Below are 19,195 nucleotides of genomic sequence, written 5' to 3'. Positions count from 1 at the left end.
ATACCTTGATTTCCAAGACCTGTGGCAATGCTGGATTTTTCGAAGACCTCTATAAATTAAAAAAAAAAGAGCTACAGCTAAGGACTGTAAAATACCTACAAGTTTTTGTTCAAAACTTATTTTTTTTATACCTTTCCTCATACTGCATTTCTAACTTTTTAAAATCTTTCTTCAGCATTGCTTCATTGAAACTTCTTCATGTATTAAAACTCTGAGCCACACTGAAATCTGGACCAGTGCATTTCATGGGCAATGCTCTTACCAATTCTGTTATCCAGGCTTCAATTTGGCAATACCTGTTTCTTATGTTCTCTTTATTTCCATGTTGTGTATACCCAGACAACTTACTTGCATTTGCTTTCTCGAAATCTTCTTCTTCTTCTTCTTCTAATTTCTTTGTTCAACAGCACATATTACTATCATTACAGAAAACTTATCAGTGTATCAGGTGCTAAATTATCAACTACAAATGTTTTAAAACATGTCTGCATGTTTCTTTTATTTCCTCAAATTACTACAAGAAGTCTCATTTTATGAAACTGTTCACAATTAAAATGAAGCTACATACATCAAAATCCAAGTTCTGGGACACAAAACAAACAAGTCTTGGAATACTGAAACAGTAAATGTGATTGGAAGTTTGTGTGCTATAGCAGTAATGCTAGCAATTATTAAACTGCTATATTTTTTCTTTATTAATCATACAATGACAAGGCGCATGCAAGTTATTCAGAAAATTATCACCCATTTTAGTCTTTTGACACAAAAAATTTCACTAATACCATCTACAAATAACTTATCACAATGTTCCTGTTGTGACTCGCCGATCACTCAACGCGCCGCCGCGCAATTACGCGTGTCCTCTACGTGTGGCGCTGTCTGCCAGCCATGCAGCAGCTGCGCCACCTAAGTGGCCAGCCGAGTATCGGCCACTAGACTGGGACTCAGTGCTCATTCAAATGCTAATATGTACACATGTCTTGCTTGTCAACTTACTCTGTGACTTATGTGTGTTGTGTCGTTCTGAAATATATTTGTTAAACTTGACGTTATAACAATTGGCGACGAGGTAGTGATTTTTTTCTTTTCACCGTTGACCCACAGGGTTCCATGGTTACTGTCTAGCAACTATTGCAAAATCTCCTTGAACAGCAAACGCTTCTAACAGCAGCAATTCGCGATTTCATTGCAGCATCAAATGCAGGGCGTTTCTCGTCGTTGGCTGTACCTCCTTTTCCTCCTTATGACGAGACGGCGGAAGACTGGTCTGATTATGAAAAACGTCTTCGACAGCACTTCTTGGCATTTCATGTCACGGACGAACAATTTTCCATCTACCTCGGTGAATGCGGGCTGGTTTCCCTTATGCCAAGATGGCGGCAAGTGATGATGTTCAATCATGTGAAGCGTGCAGAGTCTCTGTTCCTTTCCTGGATTTCACCTCAAATATGTCGGTTGTTGTCGGAATTGGCTCCTTTGAAGGATCCTGCTCTCTTTGTCCTTTGCTGAAATGTGCTCACTTCTGTCTGTCTATTTTCAAAAGCAAGCGCATGTGGTAGCCTCTCGTGTTACCTTTTATCGTTGTCAAAAACAGCCACATCAATCCTATCGCGCTTGGGCTGCTGAACTTCGCGGCCTCAGTCGAAAGTGTCAATTTGTTACTGACGTTCACAAGAATCCTATGCCGATTCCATGGTACGGGATGCTATTATCCGGTTGGCGCCCGACAAAGAAGTTCGGCAACGGATCCTTCAGTTGGCGAATCCGACTCTAGATGAAGTTCTCTCCATTGCGCAGTCTTTTGAAATTTCTCACGCCGCTGGGGCACAAATAGAGGTGTGGGGTGATGTCGGGGAAATACAACCTCTGTGCGCTGTTGACGACGCGTGCGGTGCGTGCCCGCCGGCCGATGTGGCCACAGTGCACTCCCACGCGCAGCCTCGGCCTAGCCGTAAACAACCCGCTAAGAAACTGCAGCAAAACCCCCAGCAACTTCCTTCATGTCCGCGGTGTTTTACAAAACGCTCACGCGAGGACTGTCCCCAATGTTGGGCTGTGTGTCACAATTGCAAAAAGAAAGGTCATGTGTCTTCCGTTTGCAAATCCGACCACATACATGATGTTCATGAACATGACACTGATTCTGATTCTGTGTTGTAACTCAATTGCACTTCTTCCCTTTCAGGGAAGTTATTCCTCACTGTCCAAATCCTTGGTCGAGATGTTCGCATGCAAGGGGATACCGGTTCTGCTGCCACTATAATTAATTCTCAGACATATCTTCAGTTGGGTTCTCCACTCCTGTCACCTGTCACTCGGCAATTACGGGCGTACAATAAACAGAAGATCTCTCTATTGGGACATTTTAATGCTGAGGTATCTTACAAATCCGTCGTTCGCACAGTTCCCATATTTGTGGTCAACCAGAGCAACGCAGAAAATCTTTTTGGTTTCGATGCCTTTCGCGTTTTTGGGTTCTCCATAGATGACTCTGTCAATATTGTCTGTGATGCTATTCCTTATGCTCAACTGGATTCCTTGTCGACGACATTTTCGTCCCTTTTTTTCTCCTGGGTTAGGCCGTGCAAACAACTTTGAAGCTCATATCACGCTCAAACCCACTGCTCGGCCTACGTTTTTTCGGACTCGGCCCTGTCACTTCCAGTGAGTGGTCCTCTCCTGTCATTGTCGTTGCTAAGCCCAATGGTGATATTCGTCTCTGTGGCGATTTCAAAGCCACTGTAAATGCTCAATGCCTCATCGTCACTTACCCTATGCCCTGTCCTGAAGAACTGTTCACTAAACTTGCTGGAGGCCAGTATTTTTCTAAAATTGACCTGTCAGAAGCTTATCATCAACTTCCTCTCAACGCTGCTTCCCGGCAGTTTCTGGTCCTTAACACGCCTTTCGGCCTCTATCAATACCAACGCTTGCCATTCCGGGTTGCTAGTGCCCCTGCTCTCTTTCAGCGATTCTTGGAACAATTATTGCTCCCTGTCCCTGGGTGTATCAATTACATGGACGACATTGTTGTCACTGGCTCCACCACTGAAGATTATCTTCAAAATCTCCGCACACTTTTTCATGTCTTACAGACTGCCGGTCTTAAGTGTAAACTTCAGAAATCACAATTTTTTCAGGCATCTATCACGTACTTGGGGTTTCAACTCTCTCGGGATGGTATTCGTCTCCTTCAGCAAACTGTCGCTGTGATCGATGCCCTTCCTCGCCCTACATCTGTTAAGGAACTGCAGGCCTTCTTGGGGAAAATAGCATACTATCACAAGTTTTTACCGTCTGCGGCTTTGGTGGTTCAGCCGTTGCATCGCCTGTTGCATAAAAACGTGCCTTTTCACTTGTCCGCGTCATGCGATGCGGCTTTCCAGAAATTGAAGACTATGCTGAAACAGGCCCCGTGCCTGGCTACTTATTGACCTGGCCAACATCTTGTTCTTGCCACAGACGCCTCCCAATACGGGGTCGGTGCAGTCCTTGCGCACTGTTTTTCTGACGGTTCGGAACAACTCATTGCTTATGCCTCCAAAACGCTCACGGATGCCGAACAAAAGTATTCTCAAATTGAAAAAGAAGCTTTGGCCATTATTTATGCTCTTCATAAGTTTGGTGTTTTTCTCTATGGCTCAAAATTTCATCTTGTTACGGATCACAAACCACTTGTTTCCTTGTTTCATCCATCAATATCACTTCCCGACAAGGCTGCACACTGCCTCCAGTGTTTGAGCTCTTTACTTGTCTCGTTTCAATTAAAAGATTCATTTCCGGCCAACAGCTCAACATGCAAATGCTGATGTTCTGTCTCACCTTCCCATGGGTCCTGATCAGGCATTCGATAGGGACGAACTTTTGTGTTTCCATCTGGATTTTGCCGCGCAGCGGGTTGTGGACGGGTTCCCCATCACTGGGGACAGGCTGGCAGCTGCACCGAGTCCTGGCCCTACCCTCTCCCGGGTTTTACGTTGTATTCAGAAGGGTTGGCCAGATCGCCCGTCCGCTAAGACTTCTGATCCGTTGCGGAACTACTACGCTTTGCCCTACCGCCTCATGGCTAGGGATGGTGTTATCCTCCTCTCCACTGACAATGCTTCACCGCGTGTCGTGGTACCTGCGTCTTTGCATGCTTCGGTCTTGCGCCTCCTTCACTAAGGGCACTGGGGTCTGTCTCGCACAAAATCTCTGGCCCGCCGTCATGTGTACTGGCCTGGCATCGACTGAAATAGCACACGTGGTTGCTGCCTGCGGCCCTTTTGCGTCACAGGCTGCTGCCCCGAAGTCATCTTTGTCACCGTGGCCTTCACCTGAGAAGCCCTGGGAGCACATTCATGCTGACTTTGCGGGACCCTTTTTAGGTACTTATTGGCTCCTCGTAATTGACGCCTACTCTAACTTTCCTTCCATTGTCCGTTGCACGTCGCCTACCACCGCGGCAACCACCAGTGCTCTCGCCCGCATTTTTTCTTTGGAAGGCCTCCCCTCTACTCTTGTTACTGATAATGGTCCGCAATTTTCCTCTTCCAAATCTGTGGATTTTTATGCTCGTCACGGCGTTATGCATGTCACGGCTCCGCTGTTCCATCCACAATCCAACGGTGAGGCCGAACAACTGGTCCGCACATTTAAGGCTCAGATGTGGAAACTTCTGACTTCTTCTGCTGCTGATGATGCGCTTCTCCAGTTTCTGGGATCTCACCGTTTCACCCCCATGGGCGACCACAGCCCAGCTGAGCTCTTACATGGCCGACAGCCCCGCACGCTACTTCATCTTCTGCGGCCTCCCACCTCACGGCCGCGGGTGCCTTCCCTTGGCCGGTTCACCGCCGACGACCTCATCTGGGTACGGGGATATGGCAGGCAGCCAAAATGGAGCCCGGACCGCATCTTAAGACACCGTGGTAGACGCCTGTATGAAATCCAGACGGACACGGGTGTTGCAGTGCGTCATTCGGACCAGCTTCGGCCTCGTGTGCCGGCAATGCCTGTTCCGAATGCTGCTACACCACTTTTGGCCCTACCTGATGCTCGGGATCTTGGCATCTCTCAATACTCACAATACAGCCCTCTCATCGTCATCGCGATGCCAGCACAAGAACGGACGCCACCAGGAGACGTGCCCATGCAGGAACCAGATGACCATCCTCTGTCAGAGCAAATCTACTCGCCTCCTCCTCCAACGGACGCCGACAAATCGCCCATGTCTCCTGTCATTCCAACTGGACTTGCCGCAACGGGCAGATTGGTGCAGGGGGCCCCAGCAGATTCGACCCCTACGTCTCCTGTCATCTCGACCCGTTATCATCGGGGACACTTCCGTCCGTACGGGAAGCCACCTCCTCGAGACTTTACGGCGAGTCAAACAACGCCTATGGACGTTAGCCATCTCCAGGACACCTCCATCAAGGCTAGTGCAACAATTTCAAAGGGGGGAAAAGTGTTGTGACTCGCCGATCATTCAAAGCGCCGCTGCACAATTATGCGCGTCCTCTACGTGTGGCGCCGTCTGCCAGCCAAGCAGCAGCTGCGCCACCTAAGCGGCCAGCCTGCTCGGCCGCTAGCCTGGGACTCAGTGCTCATTCAAATGCTAACGTATACACATGTCTTGCTTGTCAACTTACTCTGTGACTTATATGTGTTGTGTCGTTCTGAAATATATTTGTTAAACTTGACGTTATAACAGTTCCTGCCTACTGTTAACACTACAATGGAGAATGGGTGTAGTAAGTGACACCTATGAAATTAATTAGATATTGTTATAAAGGTGTAAATACAATAAGGTACACAGAGTGTTAAGATTTCACAATACATTAAAATTGTACTTTGCCATGCTACATAAAATTTGAGTAATGTGGTGCATCCAATCTTTCTGGAGATTTGAGTTTCCAAAGGGAGGGAGGGAGGGAGAGGGAGGGAGAGGGGGGGAGGGGGAGGGGGGGGGGGGGAGGGAGGGAGAGGGAGAGAGAGGGAGAGAGAGAGAGAGAGAGAGAGAGAGAGAGAGAGAGAGAGAGAGAGAGAGAGAAAGCGCAATTGGTTGAGTTGGGGGAGGGGGCCAAACAGTGGGGTCCCATCAGATTAGGGAAGAATGGGGAAGGAAGTTGGCCGTGTCCCTTCAAATGAACCATACCTGCATAAATCAGGATTGCCAGATGCGGGTTTGAGCCGCCGTCTTCCCAAATATGAGTGCAGTGTGCTAAACACTGTGCCACCTTAGGTGGCAAAGCTAATAAGTGTCAGTGTAGTGGGTGGTGGTGGTGGGATCACTCATGGAAAAATTCATGTAGTAGTTGGTGTTAGAGCTGCACCTTTTTTAGATTGAAGTCAGCAGATAGGTAAACCTGCTTAAAGGAAGTCCCTCTAACTAAGGGCTTACCTTCACAGGATGTAATGTTTCCAAGTAGAGAAGGAATTAGCATATTTCATCATAATATAGGAGGTATTAGAGATAAAGTTAATGAACTGCTGATAGCTGTTGACCCTGAAATTATTGGTATAGCAGAGCACCACTTAAATAATTTGACAATTCAGAGGCTTTCTTTACCTGGATACAGATTAGCTGTCTGTTTTTCAAGGAGTTCCTTGTGGGGTGGGGGAGTGGTTATGTACATAAAAAACAGTATTCCATTTGAGTCCATAGACATATCACGGTACTACACTGAACAGATATTTGAATGTTGTGCAGGCGCAATTGAATTTAGTGAAACTAAACTTCTTACTGTTGTTGTTTACAGGTCCCCTAACTCTGACTTCATATCATTTCTGCTCAAGCTAGAGAGGGTTCTTGATTCACTTTATAGGAAGAATCAGAAGTTAGTTATATGTGGTGACTTCAATATAAATTTTGTATATGATTGTGCAAGAAAAAGGATGTCGGTAGATCTCATAAACTCTTATGATCTGATCCAGACTGTGTTTCTTCCAACTAGCGTGCAGGGGAACAGTAGTACAGCTGTTGACAATGTTTTTATTCATTCTCCATTACTTGATGGGCATTCTGTTAGTAAAAGGGTGAATGGCCTTTCAGACATGATGCACAAATTATAACACTAAAAGGCTTTAGTACTCAAACAAATGTCACATTTAATTACAAACTATGTAGGAAAGTTAATCCAACAGCAATAGAGAGTTTTTTAAACCTTGTCAAGGAACAAGAGCGGCAGGATGTTCATAGTGCCGATAACATAGATGATAAATATAAGGCTTTCCTTAACACATCTCATGCTCTTTGAGAGTTGCTTTCCATTAGAATGTTCTAAACAGAATATTAGCAGTAATAGGCAGCCCAGGTGGCTGACTAGTGGGATAAGGATATCATGTAGAACAAAGTGGGAATTATATCAAAATGTTAGAAGTAGTCACAATCAAGCTACAGTAGCCCATTACAAACAGTATTGTAAGGTGCTTAAAAATGTTATTAGGAAAGCAAAGAGTATGTGGTGTGCAAATACAGCAGCTAATTCACAGGATAAAATTAAAACCATATGATCAGCTGTGAAGGAAGTGTCTGGTCAGCAGCACAAGGTCGACGATATAGTCAGTTCACAGTAAAAATATTTCTGTTACTGATAAATCAGATATATGTACAGTATTTAACAACCATTTTCTGAGCATTGCTGATGAATTAAATAAAAATTTAGTTTCTAAAGGGAATCATATAACTTTCTTGGCAAATGCCTTTCCGAGACTGATGTCTGAAATACTCTTCTGTGAGACAGACAAGAGTGAGATTGAGTCAATAATTAAATCACTGAAGACTAAGGACTCTCATGGTTATGATGGAGTTCCTAGCAGAATATTAAAGTACTGTTCTGCATATGTTAACCCTGTGTTTAGCCATATTTGTAAATTTTCCTTTAGGAATGGTCAGTTTCCTGAATGATTTAAAGTACTCAGTAGTAAAGCCACTTAATAAAAAGGGAGAAAGGGATAATGTAGATAATTTTAGGCATATTTCTATGCCATCAGTGTTTGCTAAAGTTATTGAAAAGGCTATGCATGTAAGGATAATTGATCATTTTATATCACACAATTTGCTAACAAATGTACAGTTCGGCTTTAGAAGTCGTTTAACAACTGAAAATGCTATAATGTCTTTTCTCTGTGAGGTACTGGATGGGTTAAACAAAAGGCTTCAAACATTACGCAGATTTTTTGATTTAGCTAAGGCATTTAATTGTGTTGATCACAAAATATTGCTCCAGAAGTTGGACCATTATCGAATACGGGGAGTAGCTCACAATTGGTTCACCTCTTACTTAAGCAACATACAGCAAAAGGTCATTATTCACAATGTTGATAATGGATGTGATCTGCAGTCTGAGTGGGGTACGATCAAGTGGGGGGTGCCCCAGGGATCAGTGTTGGGGCCACTCCTGTTCCTTATTTACATAAATGATATGCCCTCTAACATTAAGGGTAATTCTAAAATATTTCTGTTTGCTGATGACACTAGCTTGGTAGTTAAGGATGTTGTGTGCAACATTGGCTCAGTTTCAAATAGTGCAGTTCACGACCTAAGTTCATGGCTTGTAGAAAATAAACTTACGCTAAATCACAGTAAGACTCAGTTTTTACAGTTTCTAACACACAATTCAACAAAACCTGACGTTTTAATTTCAGAGAGTGTTCAGATAGATAGTAAACTGTCATAGAAAGCCCACGTTCAGGATCTGGTTCAGAGACTTAATGCTGCCATTTTTACAATTCTCACGGTATCTGAAGCAAGTGATCATTCGACACAAAAATTTGTCTGCTTTGCTTATTTTCATTTGCTTACATCATATGGTATTATATTTTGGGGTAACTCTTCCAATTCTAAAAGGATATTTTTGGCTCAGAACTGGACGGTTCGGGCACTAAGTGCTGTAAAGTTCACGCACCTCTTGTCGACCCCTGTTCACGAGTCTGGGTATTTTGACATTGGCCTCTCAATATATATATTCCTTACTGTCATTTCTTGTAAACAATATTAGCTTATTCCCAAGAATAAGCAGATTTCACTCAGTTAATACTGGGCAGAAATCAAACCTGCATTTGGATCGGACTTCCTAACTGTTGTGCAGAAAGGTGTGCAGTATCCTGCTGCATCCATTTTCAATAAGCTACCACAAGAATTCAAAAATCTTAGCAGTAATGCACGCACTTTCAAATCAAAACTGAAGAGTTTCCTCATGGGTCACTCCTTCTATTCTGTTGAGGAGCTCCTTTAAACATTAAGCTGATTCTTGTTGTATTGTTGCTTGCGTTTACTTAAAATTATGGACTGACTTGTTTTTGGTTCATAAACATTTATTTTTATCTGTTATCACTTTTATGTTGTAATTTCATTTACTGACATGTTCTGTGACCTTGGGGATTTGCTCCTCAATTTGGTCCTATGGAACTTGACGTGTAAATAAATAAATTAACCTTGCTCAGAGATTTGTTCCTATGGAACTTAAAAGACGTATAAATAAATAAATAAATCTTGCTCAGAATGTGTGTGTGTGTGTGTGTGTGTGTGTGTGTGTGTGTCACATCATCTCTGAAACAAGTGGAGAGATTTCATCCACCGGTGGTACATGTATGCTTAACTGTCAGGCAACAATCGTTATGGGATTAAGAACCACCTACCTAACATAGTTCAGGGGATATGACATCATAAACAATATGATGCGCAAAAAATTGCCTCATTATGCATAATGTCTACATTTATTATTTCTTTTCTATAACTCTATTCTCAACACATTTTGGAGACAGTATCCACGTATGCCTCTGAACGTACCTACAAAATATATCACTGCATGACACATTGACTCACTACCACATCTAAACATACTGTCAGAAGTTCTATCATAAGGAATATCAAGTGAAATTTGTGACTGGCCTGAGGACTTTTTGGTAGGAAGGACAGCATGTTATCTTTAACAGATTTTCATCACCAGATGTAGAAGTAACTTTGGGTCTACGCCGGGGAAGTATTTTGGAACCTTTGCTGTTCATGTTTTATATCAATCACCTTGCACACAATATTAATAGTAACCTCAGGCTTTTTGCAGATGATGCAGTTATCTGTTATGAAGTAATGTCTGAAAGGAGATAGATAAAAATTCTGTCAGATACTGACAAGATTTCCAAGTGGTGCAAAGATTGGAAACTTGCTTTAAATGTTCAGAAATGTAAAACTGTGCACTCCACAAAATGAAAAACAAAGGATACTATGACTATAATGTCAATGAGTCACTGTTGGAATCGGCCAACTTACACAAATACCTGGGTGTAACACTCTGTAGGGATATGAAGTGGAATGATCACATAGCCTCGGTCAAGAGTAAAGCAGATGGTAGACTTCAGTTTATTGGTAGAACACTGGGAAACCGCAATCAGGAGATGGTTTATGAATAACTCAAGCGATTTACCCTAGATTATTGCTCAAGTGTATAGGACCCACACCAAATAGGACTACCAGCTGATATTGAACATATACAGAGAAGGGCAGCACGAATGGTCACAGGTTTGTTTAATCCTTGGGAGAGTGTCACAAAGACACTGAAGGAACTGAACTGGAAGACTCTTGAAGATAGACATAAACTATCCCGAGAAAGTCTATTAATAAAGTTTCAAGAACCAGGTTTAAATGGTGACTCTAGGAATATACTACAATCCCCTACATATTGCTTACATAGGGGTCGAGAGAATAGGATTAGAATAATTACTGCACAGACAGTGGAATTCAAACATCATTCTTCCTGCACTCTATATGCAAATGGAAAAGGAAGGAACCCTTATAACTGGTGCAATGGGACGTGCCCTCTGTCATGCATCTGACAATGGTTTGCAGAGTATAGATGTAGATGCAGATGTAGATCCAGAGATATGACACCATTAACACTGTGATAAATGAGATATGATGTTATAAACACTAAGATGCATGAAAAGCTGCCAAAGCATACTTCATCTTTACTCCTTTGTTACTAACTCTATCTGCAATATATTTTTCAGGCAGTATCCACATATACTGCTGAATGTACCGAAACAAATACACCATTGCACAACACACAGAGCAAGAGGTGCGACATCATAAATATTGCGCTACATGAAAAATTGCTTCCTCTTGCATGAAGTCTTAATACATTTGTTCTTTACTACTAAGACATTCCTACAGAAGAGTCAACTTACAGAAATAACAAACACCTGACAGAACTTTCCACAGTTTCAACTGTGAAGTACAAATGGCTGTAGACAAAAACAGCAGCCATCTACACAGCAATGAAGAGGCACTGCCATAAAGATGCTTACTAATCCTATTGCAGACATGTGAAGCAGCTGCATCCAGCATACAGAAACTGTCCAGGATCATGTTACTTAATATGGTTACTGTACTTATACATTTGTATATTATGTACAGGGTGAGGCAGTGAAACGGCACGATTTTGTAAAACTACCAAAGATTTATTTACAAGTAAAATCATAATAGTTGAACATGGATCTCAAGTACAAGAGTGGAAATTAAAGATTTAACTTAAAAACAATCATTTTTTAAATATGGTGTCAGTGAGGTGTCGTCCTTGGTTTTGCACACATTGTCTAAGCCTGAGATGAAATTGTCCCATGACGTTTCGTAGCATCTGTGCTGGAATGTTGTTAATTTCCTGTCGAATTCGCTCCTTCAGGTCTTCTTTTGTTCTTGGTGGATTTTCCTGGAAGACTTTGCACTTGAGGTAGCCCCAAAGAAAAAAGTCTGGTGCCGTCAGATCTGGTGAACGGGCAGGCCAGGGGAAATCGCCATTCCTGCTGATTAGACGTCGTGGAAATGCAAGTCTGAGCAATTCCATTGAGACATTAGCAGTATGGCTTGTTGCACCATCTTGCTGGAAGAGTGTTTCAGCATCTGGATCATGTCGATCAATTCCAGGCAGACCAAAAATGGTCAACATGTCAGCATAACGTCCAGAGTTTACCGTCACTGTGTTGCCATCTTCATCTTCAAAAAAATAGGGCCCCACGATTCCACGAGATGACATTGCGCACCAGACTGTTACTTTTTCAGAATGGAGAGGTTTTTCATGAAGTTCGTGCGGGTTATCTGAGGACCAATATCTGAAGTTTTGCTTCTTTACGTACCCACTAAGATGAAAGTGGGCTTCATCACTCATCCATAAGTTATGCACTCTTTCTTCATTTCGTTCAATAATGTTAAGCATTGACTGGCAAAAGCGTATACGGTTATTGTAGTCATTAGGTTTAAGGGCTTGCACTACCTGAATTTTGTATGGATGATAGTGAAGGTCACTCTTCAAAATCCGTCTTATTGATCGATTGCTGAGACCAAGTTCTGCGCTGTGCCGTCTCGCGGATTTTCGCGGACTTCGTCCCAACGCTTCGCGCACACGATTAATGTTCTCGGGTGTCCGGATTGTTTTTGTGCTGCCGCCTCTTTTCTTTGTTGTGCTAGCAGTAGCTTCAAAGGTTTTAACCCAAAGGAGAATGGCTTTCCTTGATGGCACGGGAGCCCGTGGTGGCAGGTTGAATTCACGACGAAAGGCGCGTTGAGCACCAACCACACTATCCGCGTTTTTGTAATATGCCTTTACGGCATATGCACGTTGCGCACTCGACCAGCGCTCCATGGCTACTGAAACTTCCACCACTCTAGACGCCCAAGGTCACTTCCCCACTCTCGCAACCCCCCTCCGCGCCCGACAACCACTATCGAAATCGTGCCGTTTCACTGCCTCACCCTGTATTTTTGTTTGCATGGCTCTTTCATAATTTCAAACTGCATTTTCACAAATATTTAGATATGAAATTTTTTTGATACTTTGTTACAAAAACAGTTCATTTTTTGTTTTTGTTTCCAATAGAAAATTTTCAAAATTAATACCTGGGCAATGCCGGGTTTGTCAGCTAGGTTTGCCGGGTTTGTATAAAACTAGCATTTTTACTCTATTTTCTGAAAAGAGATATAATGTAACATTTGACAAGAATTTACATACCAGGAAGTCTCTTCTGGAAGTATCTGTTTGGAGTGCAGCCTTGTGAGGAAGTGAAAAAAGATATACAGCACAGGCAAGAAGAGAACAGAAGCTTTTGAAACAGATTACTACAGAAGGATTCTGAAAATTAGATGTGTAGATCAGGAAACTAATAAAGAAGTAATTAATCAAACAGTGGAGGAAAGAGATTTATGGCAAAACTTGATTACAAGAAGGTATGGGTTGATCAGAGAAAGTCGGAGGCAACACAGGGTTAATCAGTGTGGGGCAACTGTAGGGGGAGGGGGGGGGGGGGGGCAGAATTGTAGAGGGAGTCAAAGGCACTGCTACAGTAAGGGGTGCTCACACAGATGTGGGTTGCAGTAGTTATGAAGAGGCTTCAAGATGACAGAGTAGCGTGAAGAGATGCATCAAACCAGTCTTGGCACTGAAGAACATAACAGCAACCCCCTCATCTCTTTTCATTCTGAGCTTATATGATGATACAACAATTTTAATAATATATGCAGCACAACTGTTGCTTCTATCACATATTTCTGCCAATCCTTGACCTATAGACAATGTGTATGTCAATTAACATACATAACTCTCTTGAATCTATGAGACAGTAGATCTACATGTAAGTGCAAGATCTGATTTTATATGTAACACAATGGACAAATATGTGTGTGTGTGTGTGTGTGTGTGTGTGTGTGTGTGTGTGTGTGGGTGGGTGGGTGGGTGGGTGGGTGGGTGGGTGTGTGGCGAAGGCCTTAATACCCGAAAGCTTTATTTGTGACAGTTTTTTTGTTGTGCCAATCAGTGACTCAGCATCTCCACTATATGACGAGTAGTAACTTTTTATAATATTGTTACAAAGCCAGAGATTAGGAATATGGTGTCAAAAAAAAGGGCAATACCATAAATGTTACATGAGTGAGTTTTACAAGATTTGTATCAGTATCTTCAAAATTTACAGAGCTGAAAATGTGATGATTTGGTAAGAAAGAAAGTAAAAAGCATACAAGCAACAATGGCAGGTCCAAGGAAAAAACAAATATAAAAGTAAGTTACCAACAAGGGTGAAAAACAAGGATTGACAATAAGTAACAGAGACTTGTTTCAGTAGCCTAAATAACTAACTTTTTAGATACAAAAGAAAGAAAACGCACTGTTACACCCCCCTTTGTTCTGACCACTGACAATGAGTGTTACTCATTAAATCAAAGACATACAATGACATATGTTTTGCGGTAGTTGCATTTACTAGATATGAATGAATTGTGTGTTTGCATAACAACTATGGACACTAAGCATACAAAAGAGGTATTGACACTAGCTTTTACTGCTTCAATCACTGCTGTGGATTTATGTTTGCACACAAGTGAATCTTTTTAATTTTGCAAAATCTCCCTGAGAATGCTGAAATTACATTTACTTTGCTTGTCCAGTTGATTAAAGTGGCAAGTTTAACTGTGCAATAAGATCAACTTGAAGTTGGCTTATAGGAAATACTAGGGAGTGCCATTTTCAGGTATATGGGTGCGCATGCATTAAACGCAACTTCGATCATTTTAAAGGAATGGGTGCTTTCAAATGAAGTCTACTGCTGTATCTGCAGCACTTACCCTGCCAACAAAACATAAACTCCTGTCCAGTCTACAGCCATTGCACTCGCCTGAAACAATAATCAACAGAGAGATAAAGCAAAATATATAAAAGTCCAACATTTTTAAATAGACAGGAGAAAAAAGGAATGCCTATATAATAATTGCTGATATTGTAGCTACAAGCTGACTTTCTGTATACTGTCTATAATAACAGAAGCAACAGTAAATTCAGTTGTCCTTATGAACGCATGCTTAATGTAACCTCAAGTTTGGCACACAATGCACTTTATGAAACACATTTGTATATGATCACTAGAACGATTCCATATAATAAAGTCATGCTCTACAGTTAATCAATGTATTTGTTATTTCTCCATGTGCTCCACAACTGTTTCTTTAATTAACATAAAAGCACTCCAGTTGCTCTGTAGAGTTTAATTTAGTCCATTACCAGTTTAAGCTCTTCTATTAAGACATTTTCAAGTGGTTCTGAAAACTGTGATAAATATTTATATGTGTATTTTAAACATATGAACATCAATCCTATATACATGGTAGTTTTCAGAACCTCTTGAAAAATGCCTTAATGGAAAAGCCGGATCTGGTAGTGGGCTAAATAAAGCTCTACAGAGCAACTAGAGTGGTTTTACAATTTATTTGTATTGCATTTACTTACTGTAATGGTTCATTTCCATGTCTCTTATGCCAGTGTGAGGAACATGTCAAAGTAGAAATGTTTCAATTAGACAGAAAATGTAAGAAAGTACTGATATAATATTTCAAATATTTCAAGGACTGTTTTTTATTTTCCATTCTTTTTAAAATCCTAGAGTAATAACACTCTGTCCGTCTCTTTTAAAAAATTACTGTTCTTACGAATTAAACACATCTTTACATTTTTAAGAGCACATAACTATATGGTAAAAATTCAAAATTACATGGTATTAAGTTAAACACTTTTTATATCAGTGTATTTTAAACCTTTCTGGGAATAACTGAAGCATAATGCAAATCAGATTTTGTTACTGTGTTGTAATCATGGGTCATTTCATTATTTTCATAGTGCATACACTCCCAATTGTTGAATTGTTCAAATGGTATGATGGATAAATGTATTGGGAAATTGTACTGAAGTGTACAACAGGAGGTTGTTGGATGACTTTTTCCTTGAGACAGAAAATTTTCTTTCACTTTAATAAATTACCTCAAATACAATACCATAATGCATAATATAATGCAAGTAACCAAAGCAAGTAGAGGAAATTATGTTTCCAGTTGGGCAAGAATTTGGAACAGTACAGCAGTAAACACTTTTTAACTGCTGACCTGTGTGTGCTACATACATATCTTGTGGGATTCTGTGTTTAGCATAGAAGTTGTTGGGGCAAGACTTCTTCAGATTTACTGACAGGAAGTTTACTTTGAACCACATAAGATATTCAAACACCCACTAGATCAGTGGAAGACTTGTTGCACATTATAATACCAGCGTAATCAGTCAAAGCCAGACATCATCATAAATATATCTCAAAATATCTTATCAGGTTCGAAGTAAATTTGCTGTCATTAAAACTAAACAAATCTTACCTCATGAACTTTTATGTTGAACACAGAATTCCACAGGATATATCTGCAGTACATAGAGGTTAACAGTTAAAAGCATCTACTGCTCAGAATTTGCATGAAACCCCCCCCCCCCCCCCCCCCCACACACACACACACACAAAGAGAGAGAGAGAGAGAGAGAGAGAGAGAGAGAGAGAGAGAGAGAGAGAGAGAGAGTTTTCTTGTTTAAATGTATTTCTCGGTAGATCCATGGAGGGCTAGACAGAAGATTACAGAAGCATCCGATTCCACCCATCTGCTTTGATCCAGGACATCATCAATATGGCAGAAATGGCCATTCTCAGCACCTCCAATATGGTGCCTATGACATCACTACATACACATGGCACCAAACACGAAAATACATATAAATAAGACAATAATCTCTCCCTCCAAAAATACAATCAAACTAACAAAACAACTGTGGGGAAACTGGGGGGGGGGGGGGGGTTCAGGGTGAGCACAAGCTAAATATAACATTTTAAAAAAATCACACCACAATCCAAATCACACAAAATGATGACAAAAACAAAATTACAATATTCTGCTACACCAACAAAATCTACAGGAATCAGACACTTCCCTTGACCTATATAGTTCAACCGCAACTGTCAATACCACAAAAAACAACACCGATCAACTACAGAAATTGGAATTGGACATTTCCACAACTGTCGATACCACAAAAGCAACACCCGTGACTACGTAAATTGGAATTGAACGTTTCCCTTGGCCTATGTATGGTAACCATAGCTGACGATACCAAAACACCAACACCTACAGCTACGAAAAATAAAACCAAAACCACAACACCTCAAAAACCCAAAAATCAAATATCCCTACAGATATTAAAACACAATCAATACACCAATAATACACTAAACATCACAACTCGATAAGAATAGACTAAAAATAGAAAAAAAAAATACTTACCACCAACAAATTCTGCTGCTGCAAATGAGGTCAGCCACCCCCCCCCCCCACACACACACACACACACACACCACCACCACCACCACCACCAGAGGACACCATCAACCACAAAAAACATCTACAAACACAACCAACTCATAAACTCCACACTGTAATGATGTCACATACCACAACACCCTTACATCATGGGTCAAAGCAGATCAGTGTCCAATTCCCCAGTCAGGCCCTACCTCTCAAACCACTTAAATGTTCTCATATGAGACAACTGCCTGCTTCCTGTCTGTTTTAGACAGTTCCCAACTGCTCCTCTGACACCACAGTGACATGCTTTGTCCACTTCTAAGTTGTGAGCCTCAGAAACATCAACTTTGGAATGGTCATAAAACATACTGGCACCATCTTTTTGTTAAAGGTTTCTAGCACATCATTCATGAGTGAGAATAAAGCTTCAGGTGTGGAGGTACCTTCTTAACCCTTGACTATCTTCTGTTGATAATGTCAAAGTTGTCACGATTGTTCACAATTCTTGCACATGATTCATCCTCAATGGCTTGACATTCTAGCCCAAAGAAGTATTAAATATGTGATAGTGCTCTTAATTACTCTGAACAAAATTTAGGAAGTCTATTAGAAAAAGTATTTACACTTGCTGGTGGCTGTTTGCTTGTTAATGTTTTTTTCTTTGTGTCACTTCCAGCTATATGGGTTATGTCTACATGTTTACAGACAGCAGTTTCAAACATAAAAAAGCTCAGCAATCTAAACTATTTGCACAAGGCACCCCACAAAAAAGGTTTACACTGTTTGAAGTTTAATAACTGAGGAGATATTAGCTTATTGATAACCTGGTCCAACTCTAACTATATGGTGCTCCCATGAGTAGTAACTACTAGTAAATAACAATAAGGCTGGAAACTTGTTCTTGGAGCAAATAAAGTGAATTTTAAAGTGTTAGTGGAAATGTGGAAACATGAAAGAAGCACAGAGACAATGCAGATCATAGTTTCATACTACGCTCCCATCGCGGATAACAATAACAAAATTATGTGACAAATTTGAGAGGGAAGGAAGTGTGTGTAGTCTGATGAAAGAATGATGTAGCAAGAAGAATTCAGTAGTTGACAAACCAGAGGGAAGGAAGTGTGTGTGGTCTGATGAAAGAATGATGTAGCAAGAAGAATTCAGTAGTTGACAAACGAGGGGAGGATACAGTGGTACATGCTTTCACAAGATCCCCAAAAAGGTCCATATGGCAAGCTGCATGTGAATCAGGTGGCAACATATCAAGTGTTCGCTGTATTTGAAAGCAAGCAAGGTGGAAACGCTACAGCTCCAGGTTGCTTCACGCGATGAATGAGGATGATCCAGATAGGCACCTTGAATTATGCAAATGGATTTGTGATAATAAACAGTTTAGTCATTGTTTGCTGTGATGAGGCGACATTTAAACTGAATGGAACTATCAATCAATATAACTGTTGTTGTGGCATAACAAGACAACCACGCCACTCGGAAGTAGCCGAAGGCATGCGCTAAGCTCACGCAGAATAGAGATAGGTCTGCAACAGGATACGTAATGAATGCTATAAAGAAAAGCACGTAGCTCCTGGAATACTTAACTTTAATCCATCCTTGTGGTACATCGTTCTTGATGAGACATGCTTCATACGATAACTATCAATTGCTATGGCACCTTGCTAGGTCGTAGCCATTGACTTAGCTGAAGGCTATTCTAACTATCTGCTCTGCAAATGAGCGAGGCTTCGACAGTGTGCATCGCTAGCTACGTCGTCCGTACAACTGGGGCGAGTGCTAGTAAGTCTCTCTAGACCTGCCGTGTGGTGGCGCTCTGTCTGCTATCACTGAAAGTGGCGACACACGGGTCCGACATGTACTAATGGACCGCGGCCGATTTAAAGCTACCACCTAGCAAGTGTGGTGTCTGGCGGTGACACCACAACTGTATGTAGTGGGCAAGAAATAACCCCCATGTTATGGAAGATAGAGCTGTTAATATTCCTGGGTTATCAGTGTGGTGTGGTATGTCAGTCAGAGGACTTGTAGGATAATTCTTTTTTGAAGGAA

The 19,195-nt window shown here is 41.4% G+C and overlaps 1 protein-coding gene across 3 annotated transcripts in view; it reads right to left on the bottom strand.

Annotated features, from left to right (window-relative positions):
* Positions 1-19,195, bottom strand: part of LOC124798409 (GATOR complex protein WDR59) — a 283,785-nt gene that overhangs the window by 260,183 nt on the left and 4,407 nt on the right. For all 3 annotated transcript variants that reach the window (XM_047261802.1, XM_047261803.1, XM_047261804.1), the window contains exon 2: positions 14,591-14,640. In XM_047261802.1, the coding sequence (XP_047117758.1) occupies positions 14,591-14,640 (50 nt within the window). The remainder of the gene's footprint in view (positions 1-14,590; positions 14,641-19,195) is intronic.

Source organism: Schistocerca piceifrons, chromosome 5 (assembly GCF_021461385.2).
Source record: "Schistocerca piceifrons isolate TAMUIC-IGC-003096 chromosome 5, iqSchPice1.1, whole genome shotgun sequence".
NCBI lineage: Eukaryota > Metazoa > Arthropoda > Insecta > Orthoptera > Acrididae > Schistocerca > Schistocerca piceifrons.
The sequence above is the reverse complement of the archived record's forward strand: the minus strand, read 5'-3'. Positions and strand labels throughout refer to the sequence as shown.